Genomic DNA, 15,204 nt, shown 5'->3' on the forward strand with positions numbered 1-15,204 from the left:
GATCAGAGCAGCAGCGATAGTGACTGTGATTCTGGAGTGTCAACATCCCGTCGCCATCGCTCGAAGAAGAAGAAAAGGTCTAGCAAGCACAAGCGCAAGCACAAACACAAACATCTCTCACGCGGGCGATCCGAAGACGAGGGGGAGGAAAGCAAAGAATACAAGAATACATCTCGGCATCGAGATGCTTCGTTGTCACCTCGAGGCAAATACCATCCAAGCTCACGACGCTCTCGCTCGCGATCTCAAGGAAGAGAGCGTCAACATCGAAGTTGAAGTTCTAGGGCACGATCAAACAAGGCAATTGAGCTCCCATCGTAACGTGAAATCAGGTCGGAAATGTTGAGAGACAACGGAAGCTCCAAGTGGAGGATGGAAAAGAAGAAAATATGTTGCCCCAACAAACCTACTCACTGGTGCTACGGGACTGGAACTCCAGTAGCTTCGTGCACGGCAATAGAAACGCGTGCAGTAGCCCGAGGAACAGCAGGAAGTGCGCTGTTATGCACTGGTGGTGCCGTAGGTGGCACCCGCGACGACAGCCATTCCCGAGCCCATATTCGAGGCTGGAGGACGACTTCACTCCACGCGCGCAAATTGCAAAACAAGACAAACAAGCACAAGCACGCACAAGAGTTGCACGCTTATTAGCATTTGTCCTAAGTCAAGTCGCCCCAAATGACATGGCTTACCTGTCTTCCATAAGTGACTGGCAAAGATTGATCGCCAGCACCGCGGCAATGATCGCAGCCCCTTCTCCAGCACACGCGCGTACAGCGATATCCATGCACTGCACTGAGTGTGGAAGCTGGACGTGCTTGATCGAGACTGCGATGAGGTACCAGATAATGACAAGACCCGAGATCAAGTCTTGTGCGTAGCGTGAAGTGAGCAGTCCGAGCACGATGACAACACAGAGATGCGAGACGTAGGTTGTCAGACCCAGGAAGTCGTCGTTCGATTGCTGCATCGACATCGCCAGCTCCGTGAAGGCAACAGTCGTCACCCACGCGAAGTACGTTGAGATTGGAACCTCGTTACACAGGTACAAGGTCCAGTCAAACGGACCAGTTTCACGCGCGTTCCGGTCGTTCACGGCGTAAATGTACAGCACCAGCAGAGCTAGCCAAAGCGCGTAGATGATCACGGTCGACGCGTATACGTAACCCGAGACGTACAAGAAGACCCAAATGGTGTTCAAAATGCACGTCAGGCCGAAGCATAAACGTAGTTGAGTTGGCTGGTTGGCATCAGCGAACATTGAATACCGCGGAGCAATGACATCGACAACGACAAGCACAGCTTCCAGCGCATAGACTATAATCCAAAGTACGAGCGCGTAGCTTGCAGGTGTGATCAGCGTTTCGTAGTCTCGCGCCACCGTTACGAAGCGCTTGGCATACACGATGTTCACGACAGTTTGCATCACGAACAGCGCAGCATTTATGATGGCGAACCAGGTGCCTTCCATTCTGGTGTTTCGATGTGTGAGCGAGGCGGATAAATGAAAAGTGATGAGAACAAGACCTGCTATTGATCTCGTTCCCGACAGTTAGGATTCCCTTGACAACGAGACAAGTGCTTCCCGAAGATCCCGTTAGACCAAAGAATGCGTTTTTCAAGGTGACAGGACCAGCTTCACACGGTCCCATGGAACTACAGGCACTATAAACACCAAGTCAACTTCGCGGATTCAACTTCAACATGGACAACGGTTGCCGTATGTCTTCAAGAAAATATTCAACTCCAATTGACTCATAGGCTTCATTACTATCGTCGCCGTCTGAAAGACTTCTTGATCGAACCGTCAATTCTGCTCGTCCTGTCTGATAGATCGATGAGAAACCAAGTGCTACGAGTGTTGCAAAAGGACTTGTCGAGTTCCTCCGATTCCGGCGGGTGCTGATACCATAGTTGTGGTCATCGATACGATATGGCACCTCCACGGCAGCTACCTCAGCTAAGCCGTCTACGTCCAGCTTATGAGCGGCCTTCAAGCGTTGACCTTCAAGCCTGAGTTTTTGTCGCTACCTGCTTTCTTGGACTTTTCGCTTTTGGGGATCGCTCTCTGAAGACGTTCCAGAAACTGCAAACCATGACTTTCGCTTTCAAGTCTGTGCTGCTGCTCGTGGGGTTGCATGCGATTCATATCCGCCTTGCGTAAGATGGCTGCACTTGGTGTGTTGTAGCACTGGAAACCTGACCGAACGCTTCGCTCAGAAACCACGCCTAGCAGGCTGTGCGATGGGTGGCGCCTGAGGGCGAGCGATCCCCCTAGCTTCGCTTCAGCCATTTTCACTTTTGGAATGTGCATCATCTCGTAGCTGTCCCGGGAACTCTTTCGATGGGTAGAAGCATGCTGTATGAAGATGTGATTCACGCGGTGTGCAGCGGAGTTGCTGGATCAACCCGTTTTTGATTGCTTCCATCGCCCATCGTACCAGCGCAAAGGATTGAAGTCGAAAACACGAGAAGGTTCTGGAGCTAATCATCCGCTTCACCAGGTTTCGATGTCATCTTGCTCTCCACGACCAACAGCATGATCTGAACCATGGTTTGAACCAGCTAGAAAAGCCGTGGGTTTGATCTTCGACGACAGGGAGGAGACTGCCTTTCTCGTGAGATGAACAGTAACCCAGGCGCAGCATTTTGCACTTGTGGCAGATCCATGGCCAAAACCTACTGTATCACCTCGATCTGCCTTTCGAGTTGCCGCTCGAAAGGGAAAGGGACGTCAGTGCCTTTCGAGGGAACTGTTCCTTCTCAAGCCTCCGACAAGACCCGTATCAAGACAGCTGCATCAAGTTGGCGACGAGCACCATGCCGGATATGAGGACTCCGCTTCGCTGGATGCAGACCATCCTCAACGTCATGTATATCCTGGAGTTTGCCGACAGGATGGACGCAAGAAGCCAAGTCGTTCATCGATCTCTCGCTGATTCCTATCGGATCAACGGTGGACTTGATGCACGAGCACTTGGAGAGAAGCGGCGAGACCCACTGGCTCACGATCCTGCTCGTGGCGCAGTGGTGCCTCGTGCTACCGTTCTACCTGGCGACCACACCCCTTCAATGTGAATCCGAGGAGTTGATCTACCACGTCATTCTGGACGAGCTGGCCATGAGTCTCTACTTCCATTGGCCCTCGGCTACAGCCTTCTTCGCTGTCATCGACGTAGTGCAATCCTACCACAGTGCCTACTTCAGCTTTCAAGTCTACACGTACCTGCTGGTCGTGCTGTTGGCACTTGTCGTCAGAGTTCATGACTCGAATCATGACCCCACCGTGGCAATTTCTGCAGCGTGGGTCCTGCACGGCTTAATCTGCAGCCCCAAACAGTTTGAAGGTGAAATGCTGGAGACAGTTGAGACGCTGCAAGACATCGCCGTAGCTGTCGTGGCGGTCTTCACCCTTATGGTATTTGGGGACCTCCTGTGGTCCCTCTTTGAATGAACCGCGATTCATAACCAAGTACTTCCAGCCAGATCTTCACGCAGCTAGGAGTTTAGCATCAAGTTTTGGACGCATCCCACTAACTCCGCCCCACTGCTCAATTTGACTTATTTTGGCAACTTTAGTGATGGAGCACCTTGTTTGTACTATTACTTGTGAACTGATTCAACCTGCAGTGCACGTCTTTTAAGTGAGATCTGGGAAGAGAAGAGGAGGCCAATCTCGTTGTAAACATCTAGCTTAATGTAGACGTCGCGGTTACATCGAACACAGGGGGGCTCAAAAACGTCGGCTGACCAATGTATAAACAAACGCACACTTCGACTACGCCGGGTTTGATAAATGACGGTTTACACAGTCCCATACTCAGCCGTCGTCTCGAATACGAATGGCTTGAAATACTCGTCGCTGGCACTTGGAACTCTTGCACTGCAGCAGCAAGCACCATCATTAGTAACGTGAGTCCTACGCAATATCAATCACCAGCACCAAAGCGCACACAACTTACGCTTTCCAATGGACGACGTAGACGTATCGGACGCTGTCGATGAACACTAGAATCGGGAAAACGGGCGCGACGACGATGGCGACAGCCCGCAGTTTCTCGAAGACGTCCTGTGTCTCTCCTGGGAACGTCGTGTGCTTAAATAAGAGACCGACCAACGCCCACGTCACTACCAGCCCCACAACGGGGTCCCGACCATGAACATAAGTGCCGAACGCCAGCACCAACAGAGCTCCCAGCAGCACCGCATACACGCTGAACCCGAAGTAGGCTCCGTGAATGTACTGCATTACGTCGGCGATGCCGAAGATCACGTCGGCACTGAGCCACCCGAAGTAGAGTCGCACGGAGAACTCGCTGCAGAAGTAGTAGACCCAGGCCTGCGAGTACCTCGGCGTGGGGTGGCGCACCACGAAGAGGTAGAGCGGCAGCACGGTGCACCAGAGCACCCAGAGCGCGAACGTGGCCATGTGCACCCAGCTGAACCACATGTCCAGCGCCACCCACGCCATGTTGGCCAGGCAGGCGAGCTGGAACCACTGGCGGAGGAAGCTGGGGTCGTCCGACGTCAGGTAGAAGCTGTAGGCCGGGTAGAAGCGGTCGGTGACGACGGTGATGCCCGTGAAGACGTAGATAGGCACCCAGATGTAGAACACGTAGGCTGGAGGGGCCAGCGGGTTGCTAGGCGTCAGTGTGGAGGCTGTGGGCGTGGCGGTGGGCACGAGGGCGAGCGAGCCGCTGCTGTCCGAGGCCCCGGAGGCCGCGACGTGCGCTCCTGGCGCCTTGGAAGGCGCCCAGGAGCCGGCGGGTGCGAAGAAGAAGACGCCGACGGCGACGGCGATTTGCACGAGGAAGAGCGCGACGTTGGCGCTGGCCAGATGCCGCCCCGGGGAAGGCGGGTCCATCATGCAGAGGAGGATGTCTTGGTGGAAGAGCTCGAAATGAGATGGAGCGTGATTAACAGCGCTGATTGGCGGGGAGATGCGAAATGACGGACAGTAATTGGACGAAATAGATTTCTGAGTCATACGAGATGGATACACTCCATGGTAGAGAAGACAAGCATGTACAGGTGATACATGTAGCTCAATAATGGAGCTGCAGGATGGAGGCCGATGCTTTTAGGCGGCGGTCACGAGTCGGATGGAGCCGTACTCGTTGTCCTTAGTGGAGGCCTGTGAGAGTCTCGACAATCGGCGTGGGCGCGGCGAAAGCGGCTTGGACACGCTGTTGAGTGTCACGAGTCAGCACACAAGTTGTTAGCGATCGGTTAGGTAGTTAGTTAGTTGATGAGAGCAGCACCCGTACCAGTTGAGTTGCATGACCCTGTAGCTGCAGGATACCAGCACCATGGCCACCAACACGCCCGCTCCGAGAGTGGCTGCCGCGTGCACTTTCTCGAACTCGGCGAACGCTCCGGCGTCGAAGCTCGAGACGTCCTTGGAGGTGACGCCCACGAGCGCCCACGCCACCACGAGCGCCATCACCGGGTCTCGACCATGGGACAGCCCGGACAGCGCCACCACTAGCAGCGTGGCCAGCAAGATCAGGTACGTCGACAGCGGCAGGAAGCCGCCCGAGTCGATCTGCAGCGTCATGGTCCAGCTCACCACCGCCTCCACCGTGATCCACGCGAAGTACAGGCGCACGCACAGCTCGCTGCACAGGTACTCGTGCCACAGCACCGTCTGGACGTTGCGCTCGTAGCTCGCGAACACGTAGAGCGGCAGCAGCGTGAGCCACAGCAGCGACACCAGCACGCTGGCGCCGAGCACGTCTCCGCTGGCCAGCACGACGCACCACGTGCCGTTGGCCACGCACGAGGCGGCGAAGCACAGCCGCAGCGCGTTGGGCTTGGCGGCCGAGTCGTAGAGCGACAGGCCGGCGTACGAGACGTCGGTGACGAGCAGGATCATGCACAGCAGGTAGATGCCGTTCCAGACCGAGAAGGCGTAGGCCGCGGGCGTCAGCAGCGTGTCGTGCTTCGTGCGCACGTCGGCGGCGTCGCCCACCGCCAGGGCGATGCCCGTCAGCAGCATCTGCAGGCCGAAGAAGGCGGCGTTCACCCACGGCAGCCTCGCCGTCTCCTGCAGAACCGTGCGCATCGTCTCCATGCCCGCCTGCTCTCCTCGGTTCTAATTCGATTCTGAAGCTGCTGTGGCTGCTTGAAGTTTTCGGATGAATGTAGCGGCACAGCTGCTTGGAGACCTGCAGGCTGCAGGCTAACAAGCAAGAGGATCATGCTCAGGGAGAAGAATTCGACGCCGCGGTGATGCTTTAAACGGAGCTCTGCCACGGTCCAGGAGGAGCCAGCGAGTAGGATGTATTGGGCTTATGCCTTCTACCTCATGTTCTAGGCGTGTGTGGTGCCGTAGTCGACGTGCTGCGCGGTCTTGTCGCTGAAGAGCGGGGCGCCCGACTGGAGCGGTTGGAAGTGCCTGCGCAGAGTGAACAAGTTGTTAGCCTCCTCCTGTCACGACGTCATTTGCAGCAGCGGCACGTACGTCCTGGGCGCCAGCAGCTTGTGCGCGATGGAGATGACGATGAAGGCGGCGACGATGGCGGCGCTCTGCGTGGCGCAGGCGCGGATGTTCATGGCCACGAGCTCCACGCGCGGCTCCAGCGTCGTGGTCTTGGCCGCGAGCCCCGCGAGCGCCCAGATGGCAACGAGTCCGAAGGCGACGTCGCCCTCGTAGATGACAGCGGACAGCGTGGCCACCGCCAGCAGCGACAGCAGCGCCACGTACGACGTGAGCGACAGGTAGTCGTTGGCCACGTACTGCGCCGTGACGGCGAAGCTGATGGGCGTGGCGGCGCAGGTCCACGCGAAGTAGACGGTCACGCCCAGCTCGCTCAGCACGTAGCGCTTGAGCTCGAAGCCCGTGTCTCGGCGCTCCTGCGCGATGTGCGCGTAGAGCGCGAAGAGCGCGAGCCACAGCACCACGATCGTGACGGTGGCCACGTTCACGAGCTCGTTGGTGAAGAAGACGATCCACGCCATGTTCATGAAACACGACACGGCGAAGAGTGCACGCAGCACGGTGGCGTTGGGCGCGCTCGAGTAGAAGGAGGCCGCGGGCCAGAAGCAGTCGACGACCACCGTGGCGGCCAGGAAGGCGTAGATGAAGCCCCAGATGCTGAAGGCGTAGGGCGCCGGCGTGATGAGCGTCTCGTAGCGCTGCGACATAGGCCCGATGTAGCGCGCCGAGTGCGCGTTCACCAAGAGCTGCAGCGCATACAGCGCCAGGTTCACCCACGAGAGCAGCGCCGCCATGGTCGTCTTCGTGGAGATTCCGGAATACCAGTATTATACATGTATTGGCAGGGAGATCGGGTGCGAGATGGGAAGAGGTTCTTCTAAAAAGTTCCGATTTGATCTGTAAACGGCCACGAATTCAGATGGGATCCTCAATTGAATTGAGGATGGCGTGGTCCAACTGATGCTGATGCTGCTGCTGATGAATGCTTGTCAACAAGAGTCTCACTCGCCAACTCATCAATTCAATGGTGTGCGTGAACGTATCGAATAATTTACTAGCGTTGATAGCCCTCTAGGGGCGAGGTCGCCTCACACGGCGTTCGTGGAGTAATGGCACGAGGGCGTGCGGACTGGCGGCGAGTCTCGAGCCGCCGGCGCTCGGAGGTTCATGTCGAAGGCCATGAGGCTGCAGAAGATGGCGAGCTCCTCGCAGCCGAGCGCCAGAGGGGCTTCGTGGAGGCTGGTGGGCAGCACGAGCTCCGGGTCGGGCTCGTTCTTGACCTCCGTCGTGATGGGCTCGGTCTTGACGAACACGCTGCTGGTCACGGCCGCCTCGACGGCGCGCGGCGAGCGGTCCTCCATGTCGACGCTGCGGGCGTCGTCCTCGGACGTGACGGACTCGCAGGGCGACGCCGCGGCCGAGAGCTTGGAGCGCTGCATGCGCTTCTTGCGGTCCAGCTTCTTCTGGTTCAGGTTGGCACGCTCGCGGTGGAACTCGCACAGCTTGTGCAGCTTCCCGTTGCGCTTGAAGGCCTGCAGGTTCTGGCACTTGCCCGTCCGGTAGCCGCAGCGAGCGGGCACGGCGGCGCCGGTGGTCGTGAGGAAGGAGCCGCTGCTCATGGCGCTCGCCACCTTCTTGGGCTTCTTCTTCTTGCTGGCCGCGTGTTTAAGCGCCGATCCACTGGGGGCTGCGCGAGCTTGGCCAGCGGTTTTTCTGCCGCCAGAGCGGAGCTGCACGTGCTCGCCAGCTCCGTGCGAGGTGGGGGCGAACAGCAGCCCCAGCTCCTCCTCCGACAGCGCGATGGCGTCCAGCATAGCGACTGACCACCGCGGTGACGACACACTCTCAGTCAAGATCTGCTGCGTCGAACGCCGCAAAATCCTAAATGGCATTGAAGCGCTCGGCAGCTGGCTGCGCGTGGGTTGGGTGGGGCCTTGACAGCGGGTGGCAACAGACAGGACCCCGGCCGATCATAGACCGAGGCGCGCAGTGCCCAGCACAAGCCCCTCCCGCGCATTTCAGGTCTCGCTCGATTCACTGTGGGACTATGGGGTCCAGCTTGTTTGCTTGGGGCGAGTGACAACCGAAGGCCCGCGATCCTGTGGGCGACCGTGCGCGCCGCGATGGCGTGCTGGGACGTTAGACGATGGCGGACTCCCGTCGCAGCACCCGCTCTCGGCTCTTTCGTCATGGCGTACATGGAGCGGTGGCCGAATGGGACAAGAGCGTCGCGAACAATAGCCCCGGCGCAGGTGGCGTTGCTGGCTGCTGTTGACGTTGGCATCAAATCAATTGCAGCAGTGAAGGATATCTATCGTTCGCGTTGGTGACAAACTGAAGGCTCCGGTCATCTTTGGTGCTTGGAGATTGACGGAATGCCATAGTTGACACGCAGCCTCAGCAATTGAGCTATGGTTTCAGTCGTGTTGAATACTTTACCTGCAGCGAAAGTCTTCACACCTGAGGTGGACTTGCACCGATGGACATACGCTGGAATGACAGAGCAACGGCGACTTCGACCAACCATGCACGCGTCGCAGCACTGGCGAACATGTGCTACTGGGACCAGGCGGTGTCGCCCTGGATTTATCGCTGGCAAGTACATCTTCATCGAGGCGCGGCTGGTGTCGATACTTCATTCAAGGACTGATGGTGTTTTCAAGCACTCAAGCTTTGATCCAAGCGAGTGCGCTTGCGGATGTGGACACGCGTAGCAAACACCCCCAGGTTACCTGACCAGGTATACCGTCGTGATATCCTGACGCGGGTTTACACTAGGTAGGCATTTCAGTGTCGGAGTTGACAGGCTTTTGCTACGTGATTCACAATGGCAGCTGCGAGCCAAGGACGACGTAGACGGAGGCTTACGGACAGCACTGGTCGACAAAATTGTAATCAGGCAGCAAGCTGTCAGCAGTGGTCATGCAGGCATGCAAGCGTGGCACAAGCCAGCGACTGGATTGAAGCGAGCAGTGCACTCTCTTCGACATGTGGTCAGGCTTCCTTGGCAAGCTGGCTGGGATAAAAGGCTGAGCACCTTGTTGGTGCAGTTTTCTCTTCAGGGTGAGCCTTAGTGAAAACGAGGAAGATTCGTAGATATACACATTTTGCTATACCAAGCAGAAGGTTGTGGTAAGCTTGTTTACAATACCCTTCGCGTTGCCTGGCACTACGACGTGCTCACTGGCGCCGGCGCCACTACTCGCGAGTCAGTGAATTCACCAACGGGCTGAACTAGCATGTTCCTGCAGTGTGGACAACTTTCGTCTTCCTCGTCGAATGCTGTCAAGTCTTTACGGAAGGGTTTACGGCATTGCTTACACACAAAGGCCATTTCAGCTGCAGCTTGCTGTCGGTGGTCACTTAACTCGAAGTGGCATTCGCTGCAATCAAACCATCGGTTGCAGCATGGTGCTCGAAAGGATACCTGCATTTCACATGTAAGCTGGGGACAACGATCTACCAGTGCGCGAAGAAGCAGCATACCTGGGCATTGGGAATATGCTTGCACATGATCGATCAATCAGTTGGTGGAAGTTGTGACGAGAATACGCTCGGCGTCCACAGTGTTCTGGAACACAGCCGAATTTTGCTATTCCTAGTAAATGGGATTGTGGTGCTGCTCTTCTCAAAGAGGATAGTGCACCATTTCAATGTGCTTGGTGCCAAACGAGTGTGGCTTCAGATTTTAAACTTCAGTGGAGAATTACCATGGCGTCAGCATTGATGGCATTTGTGCAGGGCCTAGGAGCCGAAAAACAGGATAGCGATATTCCCGAGAAGAGAACACCCCCGATGCAAAAAGCAGCGGATGAAATCGATGACGCAGATGAGAACATGTTCGGCGACAGTGGCGACGAGCAAACGTCACCCCAAAAGCCCCCGACGCTGTTGGAGGTCGCTAAGCAAGAAGCTGCGTCTGCCTCGCCATCTCTAATTGACGTTGCCAAAAGTCTCGAAGTTGAAACTATACAACTGCAGGACAGCCGATCCAAGCCAACACTTGCCGCGATAGCAGCAGAAATGAACCAAGAAGAGCACGACCGCGGAACGAGCCTGGCTCAATCTGACAAGGTGCAACGCGCTCTTGATGCTGTAAGTTCGGAGGTCAGAGCTGAACGAGCCGTAGAGCGCAGTGAACAGGTCGTCTCTGGTTTGAAGGCTGCCGTCGCGGAGCAGCAACAACAATATGAAGATGAAGAGTTTGAGGACGATGCTGTGAGTGTTCGTGCGGCAGCAGAAACGCTGGCTGCTAAGGTCGCTAAGGCAAAATCTGTGGGGCACCGCTCTCCCAGCCGAGGTCGCTCGAAGCCCTTGAAGAAGGGTCCGACGTCAAGTCAATCTATGAGCAAGCTTGAGCTGCAACGTGCAATGCAGGACAAACTGAGCGCCTTTCAATTTCAGCAGTTGTCTATCACGCAGCGACGTCTCTTTCTCGCGTCTCTTGCCCAGAGAGATAGTGCCAACAATTCAAAGCCCAAAAAGCGCGTGGCTAACAGAGAGGCACTGAACGAACTTGCTAAGGACAAGTTCACCCGAGCTCGGCAAAAACAGAAGCCACAGCACGAGTTCGCGCGTCTTGATGACAATCGGAATTGCCGCTTCACACCCCGGCTGCACAATAGCTCGAGCAAGAAAAAGTTGTCAAACAACGATTCCGATGACGATGAAGGCCCGGGTGGCAGTAGAGGTGCAGCTCTACGCCGGAACGAGGATTTTGTTCGGCGTATGGAAGCAGCAGAACGAGCTCGTCGCGAGCAGCTCCGCCGGACACGTGAGGAGGCCGCATACCTGGCGCGCGTGGACAAGAAAGAGTGTCCGAGCTGCGGAAACCCTCAATCCTACTCGGAGCTCACTCAAAAGCGTAAGAAATGTCCAAACTGCGGTGTCACCTACAAGAGCCGTATCGCTTGGGTAAGTTGGTGTACAGCACTATCCAATACCTCACCGGTCCTAACGTGGATCACATTGTCGAATACAGAGCGACGTCGCGAAGGAATTCCTCACGCGCATGGAGGAGTTCCAGCAAAGCTGCAAGGAGAGGCAGCAAGAAAGACAGGAGGAGAGTGAACGCCGAGAAGCTTTATCCTGCCAACCAGAGGACGACGAAGACACGAAGAAGACGTGGGAAGAGGTGCGTGATGAATTCCTCGGGCGCCTCCAGTTGGATTTGGAGTACCGCGAGATGTCTCGGGCCGCCATTTGGGAGGAGATCCAGCGCGAATGCTCCTTCTCGCCGTCCATTACGCGTCGCGCTCAGCAGGTACGCTACGTGTGCTGTCGATTGGAACCACACGAGCTCTAAGTAACCGATGATGACGTGTATTTGCACGTGTAGCTGGAGATCGGCGACTTCGATGAGCGGCTGCGGCGAGACTTGGACGAGCGTCGACTGCGTCGCGAGCAGCTCGCAGCGAGAGCAGAAGCCGCCGCTGCCAGAGAACGGGAGTTCGAGCGACGCAATGCATCCACAAAGTCTAAGAAGCACTTTAGTCCAGCGGCTCCGTTCCAGGACAGGCTGCGTCAAGACCTGGCAAAGCGTCGTGACCGTGAGCGGCAGCACCGTAGTCGGTAGTCTTGGACACTTCAACTTCAACAGTATCCATTCTCTTTTTTTCCGTGTGTAATTTGCGTACGCGAAAACTCACTAAATTACACGCTGAAAACAGCTGTACTCATTTACTTTCACCCGAGTTTGTGCTCAGTATCATGGCAGGCGGCCGCGGTGGTGGGCGGCAGTCCGCGTCTTCCTCGCGCCACGCACCCCCGCTCCCCTTCGATCGCAGCCAGAATGAGCCCGTGCGCGTGTACCCTCCAGAGCCTGGCCGCGGCGGGCCCCTCGCTGCGCTGCAGTCGCTGCAGCACAAGAACGTCGCCGTCGTGGGGCTGCTGAGCACGAGTTCCTCGTCCTCGTCGCGCGCCTTCGCCTTCGCCAACCGCCTCATCGGTCGCTGCGTGTTCAGGGACGATGAGATGCAGGCTGCAACCTGTGTAAAGGACGCGAGCCTGCCTGCCAGCGTCCATCTGTACTATGACGACGTCGCTAGATGCATCTACCTGCTAGGAGTGGCGCGACCCGAGAGTTCGAGCTTCTGTCCGCTTGCAGCGACTAAAGTAGCGACCCCAAGCAGCAACTACAAGAGGCGGCAATCGACGCCTAACGTTGCGGAAGAGATTGAAGAGCAGACGCCGCTGAGCGAGACGCAGCGGATACGCAACGAGGTGGACGTCTTCGAACGCGAGAAGCAAAAGATGCAAGTGCTGCTGTACTCCAGTTGCAACCTGTTGGTGGTACTGAGAGAGGATAGCCGAGTGACAACCAATGTCCTGAAAGATGTCCGAGCTCTAGCGGTGGAGAAGGCGCAGCTGCTGAGCTTTGTTCCGACGTCGATCAAACATTCCAAGCGTGACAGCAGCCACTCCAAAGGAGCGTCGTCGTCGTCGAGCGGGGGTGGCAATGCGTTTGCCCCTGGTCGCTGCGTACCACTGGTGTTGTATGTTGTACCGGCTCCTGACGAGATCCTGCATGCCTCGCTGAAGACGCAGGGCTCTGGGCCGTCACGATCAGCTACGGTGACCTACTGCAAGGCGCTAGAGGCGCGATTGACAACCTTGTTTCGATCGCTGCGGGGCAGCACCGTTGGATCGGTTCGTATGCGCGACGCGCTGAGTGCCACAAACCTGAGCAAGGAACGGCGCGTGTTCAACATGGACCCCGCTCACAGCGTACTGGTGGTGTCGAGACGCACTGCAACGGCCGACGGGCGTGCGGAGTTTCGGTTGGAGAACCTCCTGGATGCGCTGGACGAGGATATCACTGCAAGCGACATTTTAAACGACGAGTCACTGCTCCAACCCCTGGAAGACGACGACATGGGTTTCCAGCGGCTGAACCAGTACGTGCACAAATATCTGGACTTGCTCTTCTCGTTCTCTCCGAGTGGCAGCAAGGATGGCGGGCGCACGGAGCTGCTGAGCCCTCCGCAGTGGCTGAAGGCTTTCCACGGGCTCGTCAAAAGCTACTCGCGTTTGGACGCCAAGCGGAGACAAGAGGCGGCTGCGCTGGAGGCTGCCGAAGGCGGCTCACCTGCTTCGTACCATTTCGACCCGATGGAGCTCACGCGGTAGTGCGTCAGATGGCTACACTCCGTGACACATACCTTCTATACAGAATATAAATATGCGGCAGAGTAGGATCTCGACGCGCGAGAGCAAAAAGACGTCACAAAAACGTCAGAGCAAACAGGCGTCACAAAAAAAGTCACAAACCGTCACAGAAATTGCAGAAATACGCTCAATTGTGCACATTCTCGTTCTCGCCTGGAGAAGGGATCCGTGGCGCGCCTTCTCCGATCCAGACCTGTCCAGCCGCGCTCTCCTCGCTCCGTCATGTTCCTCCGGTCGCTCTACGGCTCGCGCATGCCCCAGTCGCTGCATGTACGCGCCAGAACCACCTCAAAATGGCCGCATCCGTACTGAACTCTGCGCTGTTTCTTCCTTACCGCAGCCGCGCGTGGACCCGCAGGCCTCCAGCTACTGGGAGGAAGACACCGCCAGCTCCCGGGAGATCGCACGTGCTATGGAAGAGGCCGAGGCCTCCGATACTGAGCCCGAAGACGAAGGCAAGAAGAAGAACAGCGCGCTGGCGGCGGCGCTGGCTGGAGACGAGCACGCCAGTCGCCGGCACTCGATCCCCACGCTGTCGTCGCAGCTGGCGGCGCTGCTGGGGCCCGACGGCTTGGCGCTGGAGGACGTGGAGGGCCTCCGGGTGGAGGACATGGGCTCCTCGCCGCTCAACGCGCAGCTGTCGCCTGCCGGCCTCATCTCCATCGCTGCCGCCGACATCGACGAGGCGGCGACCAACAACTCGCAGAACGTGCCGCCAGTCAACGGAGAACTCGACTTGGCCTTCATCCGCTCGCTGCGTCAGGCGTCCACGGAGGCTGACGACACGGACGCAGGTCCACGCAGCCCCTCGCAGTACGTCTCCATGACGAACTCTTTTTTATTGCTCGAAGCGGTCGTCACATCTGCTGACTGTGAAATGGTTATTGGCAATGTTTGCAGTGTGGTGAATGCGGCGCTTAGCCAGCTCCTTGGATCACTTCCATCGGCAGGCACACCTGCGTCGGAGGGACCCTCTGTGGATGCTGAAGCGGTGGAGAGTGAGAACAAGCTCTTTTCACTTGTCCGTCGTCATCTGAAGATGCTGGGATCCACATCGTCCTCTTCAGCGGCATCGCCTGATGACGACGACGAGGCGGAGGGACAGAGCAAGCTGCGCTTCTTGTCGCTACTCCGTCGTATTAACGAACTACGCTCGCAGCAAGTCGATGTACGTTGCTCTAATGCTTCTCCCCTAAAGCCTTGTGATTTGCTGCTAACGCTGTGAATGCCAATGCGTGGTGTAGACCGAGAGCTGGGATGGTCTGCCGTACCCGCAGATCATTGCTCTGCCGACGTTCAAGTACCAGTTCCGTGAGCACCATGACGATGAAAACCAAACGGAAGAGGACGGCGAGCTTAATAATACGGTGTGTGCGGTGTGCTGTGATGAGTTCGAAGCGGAGGAGGAAGTGCGTGCGTTACCGTGCCTGCACTTCTATCACCGCGAGTGTATCGACCAATGGCTCATGTACCACCGCCAATGCCCGATCTGCAAGCACGTCGTTGCCGTCTATTAGGCTTCTATGCCCTCCCTCGGTGCATGATCCTTCTCGATCTCTTAGGGCCCCTGCCACTGCATATGTCGATCGTTGTGTATA

At 57.0% G+C, this 15,204-nt stretch overlaps 9 protein-coding genes across 10 annotated transcripts; 4 read left to right on the forward strand and 5 right to left on the reverse strand.

The window, feature by feature from the left end:
* Positions 1-688: 688 nt before the first annotated feature.
* On the reverse strand, positions 689-1,471 carry IUM83_12621 (uncharacterized protein; the record flags this gene model as incomplete). Of its 2 annotated transcripts, none has more annotated exons than XM_067937261.1 (1): positions 689-1,471. In XM_067937261.1, one exon carries the CDS (start codon positions 1,469-1,471, stop codon positions 689-691), a length of 783 nt encoding a protein of 260 aa, XP_067790530.1. The 2 variants fall into 2 exon arrangements, with proteins under 2 accessions (XP_067790530.1, XP_067790529.1); XM_067937260.1 differs by having other exon boundaries at positions 689-1,261.
* Positions 1,472-2,965: 1,494 nt separating this feature from the next.
* Positions 2,966-3,454, forward strand: IUM83_12622 (uncharacterized protein; the record flags this gene model as incomplete). Its single annotated transcript, XM_067937262.1, has 1 exon — positions 2,966-3,454. One exon carries the CDS (start codon positions 2,966-2,968, stop codon positions 3,452-3,454), a length of 489 nt encoding a protein of 162 aa, XP_067790452.1.
* A 350-nt stretch (positions 3,455-3,804) lies between these two features.
* IUM83_12623 (uncharacterized protein) lies at positions 3,805-4,867 on the reverse strand (the record flags this gene model as incomplete). Its single annotated transcript, XM_067937263.1, has 2 exons — positions 3,805-3,883; positions 3,963-4,867. 2 exons carry the CDS (start codon positions 4,865-4,867, stop codon positions 3,805-3,807), a joined length of 984 nt encoding a protein of 327 aa, XP_067790531.1.
* A 213-nt stretch (positions 4,868-5,080) lies between these two features.
* Positions 5,081-6,073, reverse strand: IUM83_12624 (uncharacterized protein; the record flags this gene model as incomplete). The annotated part of the gene is made up of 2 exons (XM_067937264.1): positions 5,081-5,186; positions 5,268-6,073. The coding sequence occupies 2 exons, from the start codon at positions 6,071-6,073 to the stop codon at positions 5,081-5,083; spliced, it is 912 nt and encodes a 303-aa protein (XP_067790527.1).
* Positions 6,074-6,312: 239 nt separating this feature from the next.
* Positions 6,313-7,233, reverse strand: IUM83_12625 (Transmembrane channel protein 7; the record flags this gene model as incomplete). Its single annotated transcript, XM_067937265.1, has 2 exons — positions 6,313-6,397; positions 6,464-7,233. The coding sequence occupies 2 exons, from the start codon at positions 7,231-7,233 to the stop codon at positions 6,313-6,315; spliced, it is 855 nt and encodes a 284-aa protein (XP_067790526.1).
* A 294-nt stretch (positions 7,234-7,527) lies between these two features.
* On the reverse strand, positions 7,528-8,253 carry IUM83_12626 (Hsp70-like protein; the record flags this gene model as incomplete). The annotated part of the gene is made up of 1 exon (XM_067937266.1): positions 7,528-8,253. The coding sequence occupies one exon, from the start codon at positions 8,251-8,253 to the stop codon at positions 7,528-7,530; it is 726 nt and encodes a 241-aa protein (XP_067790449.1).
* Positions 8,254-10,462: 2,209 nt separating this feature from the next.
* Positions 10,463-12,014, forward strand: IUM83_12627 (Cleavage induced Predicted protein; the record flags this gene model as incomplete). Its single annotated transcript, XM_067937267.1, has 3 exons — positions 10,463-11,353; positions 11,421-11,702; positions 11,778-12,014. The coding sequence occupies 3 exons, from the start codon at positions 10,463-10,465 to the stop codon at positions 12,012-12,014; spliced, it is 1,410 nt and encodes a 469-aa protein (XP_067790448.1).
* Positions 12,015-12,148: 134 nt separating this feature from the next.
* On the forward strand, positions 12,149-13,567 carry IUM83_12628 (E3 ubiquitin-protein ligase; the record flags this gene model as incomplete). The annotated part of the gene is made up of 1 exon (XM_067937268.1): positions 12,149-13,567. One exon carries the CDS (start codon positions 12,149-12,151, stop codon positions 13,565-13,567), a length of 1,419 nt encoding a protein of 472 aa, XP_067790454.1.
* A 261-nt stretch (positions 13,568-13,828) lies between these two features.
* IUM83_12629 (RING Finger Ubiquitin ligase) lies at positions 13,829-15,123 on the forward strand (the record flags this gene model as incomplete). Its single annotated transcript, XM_067937269.1, has 4 exons — positions 13,829-13,876; positions 13,947-14,419; positions 14,507-14,774; positions 14,851-15,123. 4 exons carry the CDS (start codon positions 13,829-13,831, stop codon positions 15,121-15,123), a joined length of 1,062 nt encoding a protein of 353 aa, XP_067790453.1.
* Positions 15,124-15,204: the final 81 nt, after the last annotated feature.

The sequence above is a fragment of the Phytophthora cinnamomi genome (genome assembly GCF_018691715.1).
Source record: "Phytophthora cinnamomi strain GKB4 chromosome Unknown Contig46, whole genome shotgun sequence".
In the NCBI taxonomy this organism is placed as follows: Eukaryota; Oomycota; class Peronosporomycetes; order Peronosporales; family Peronosporaceae; genus Phytophthora; species Phytophthora cinnamomi.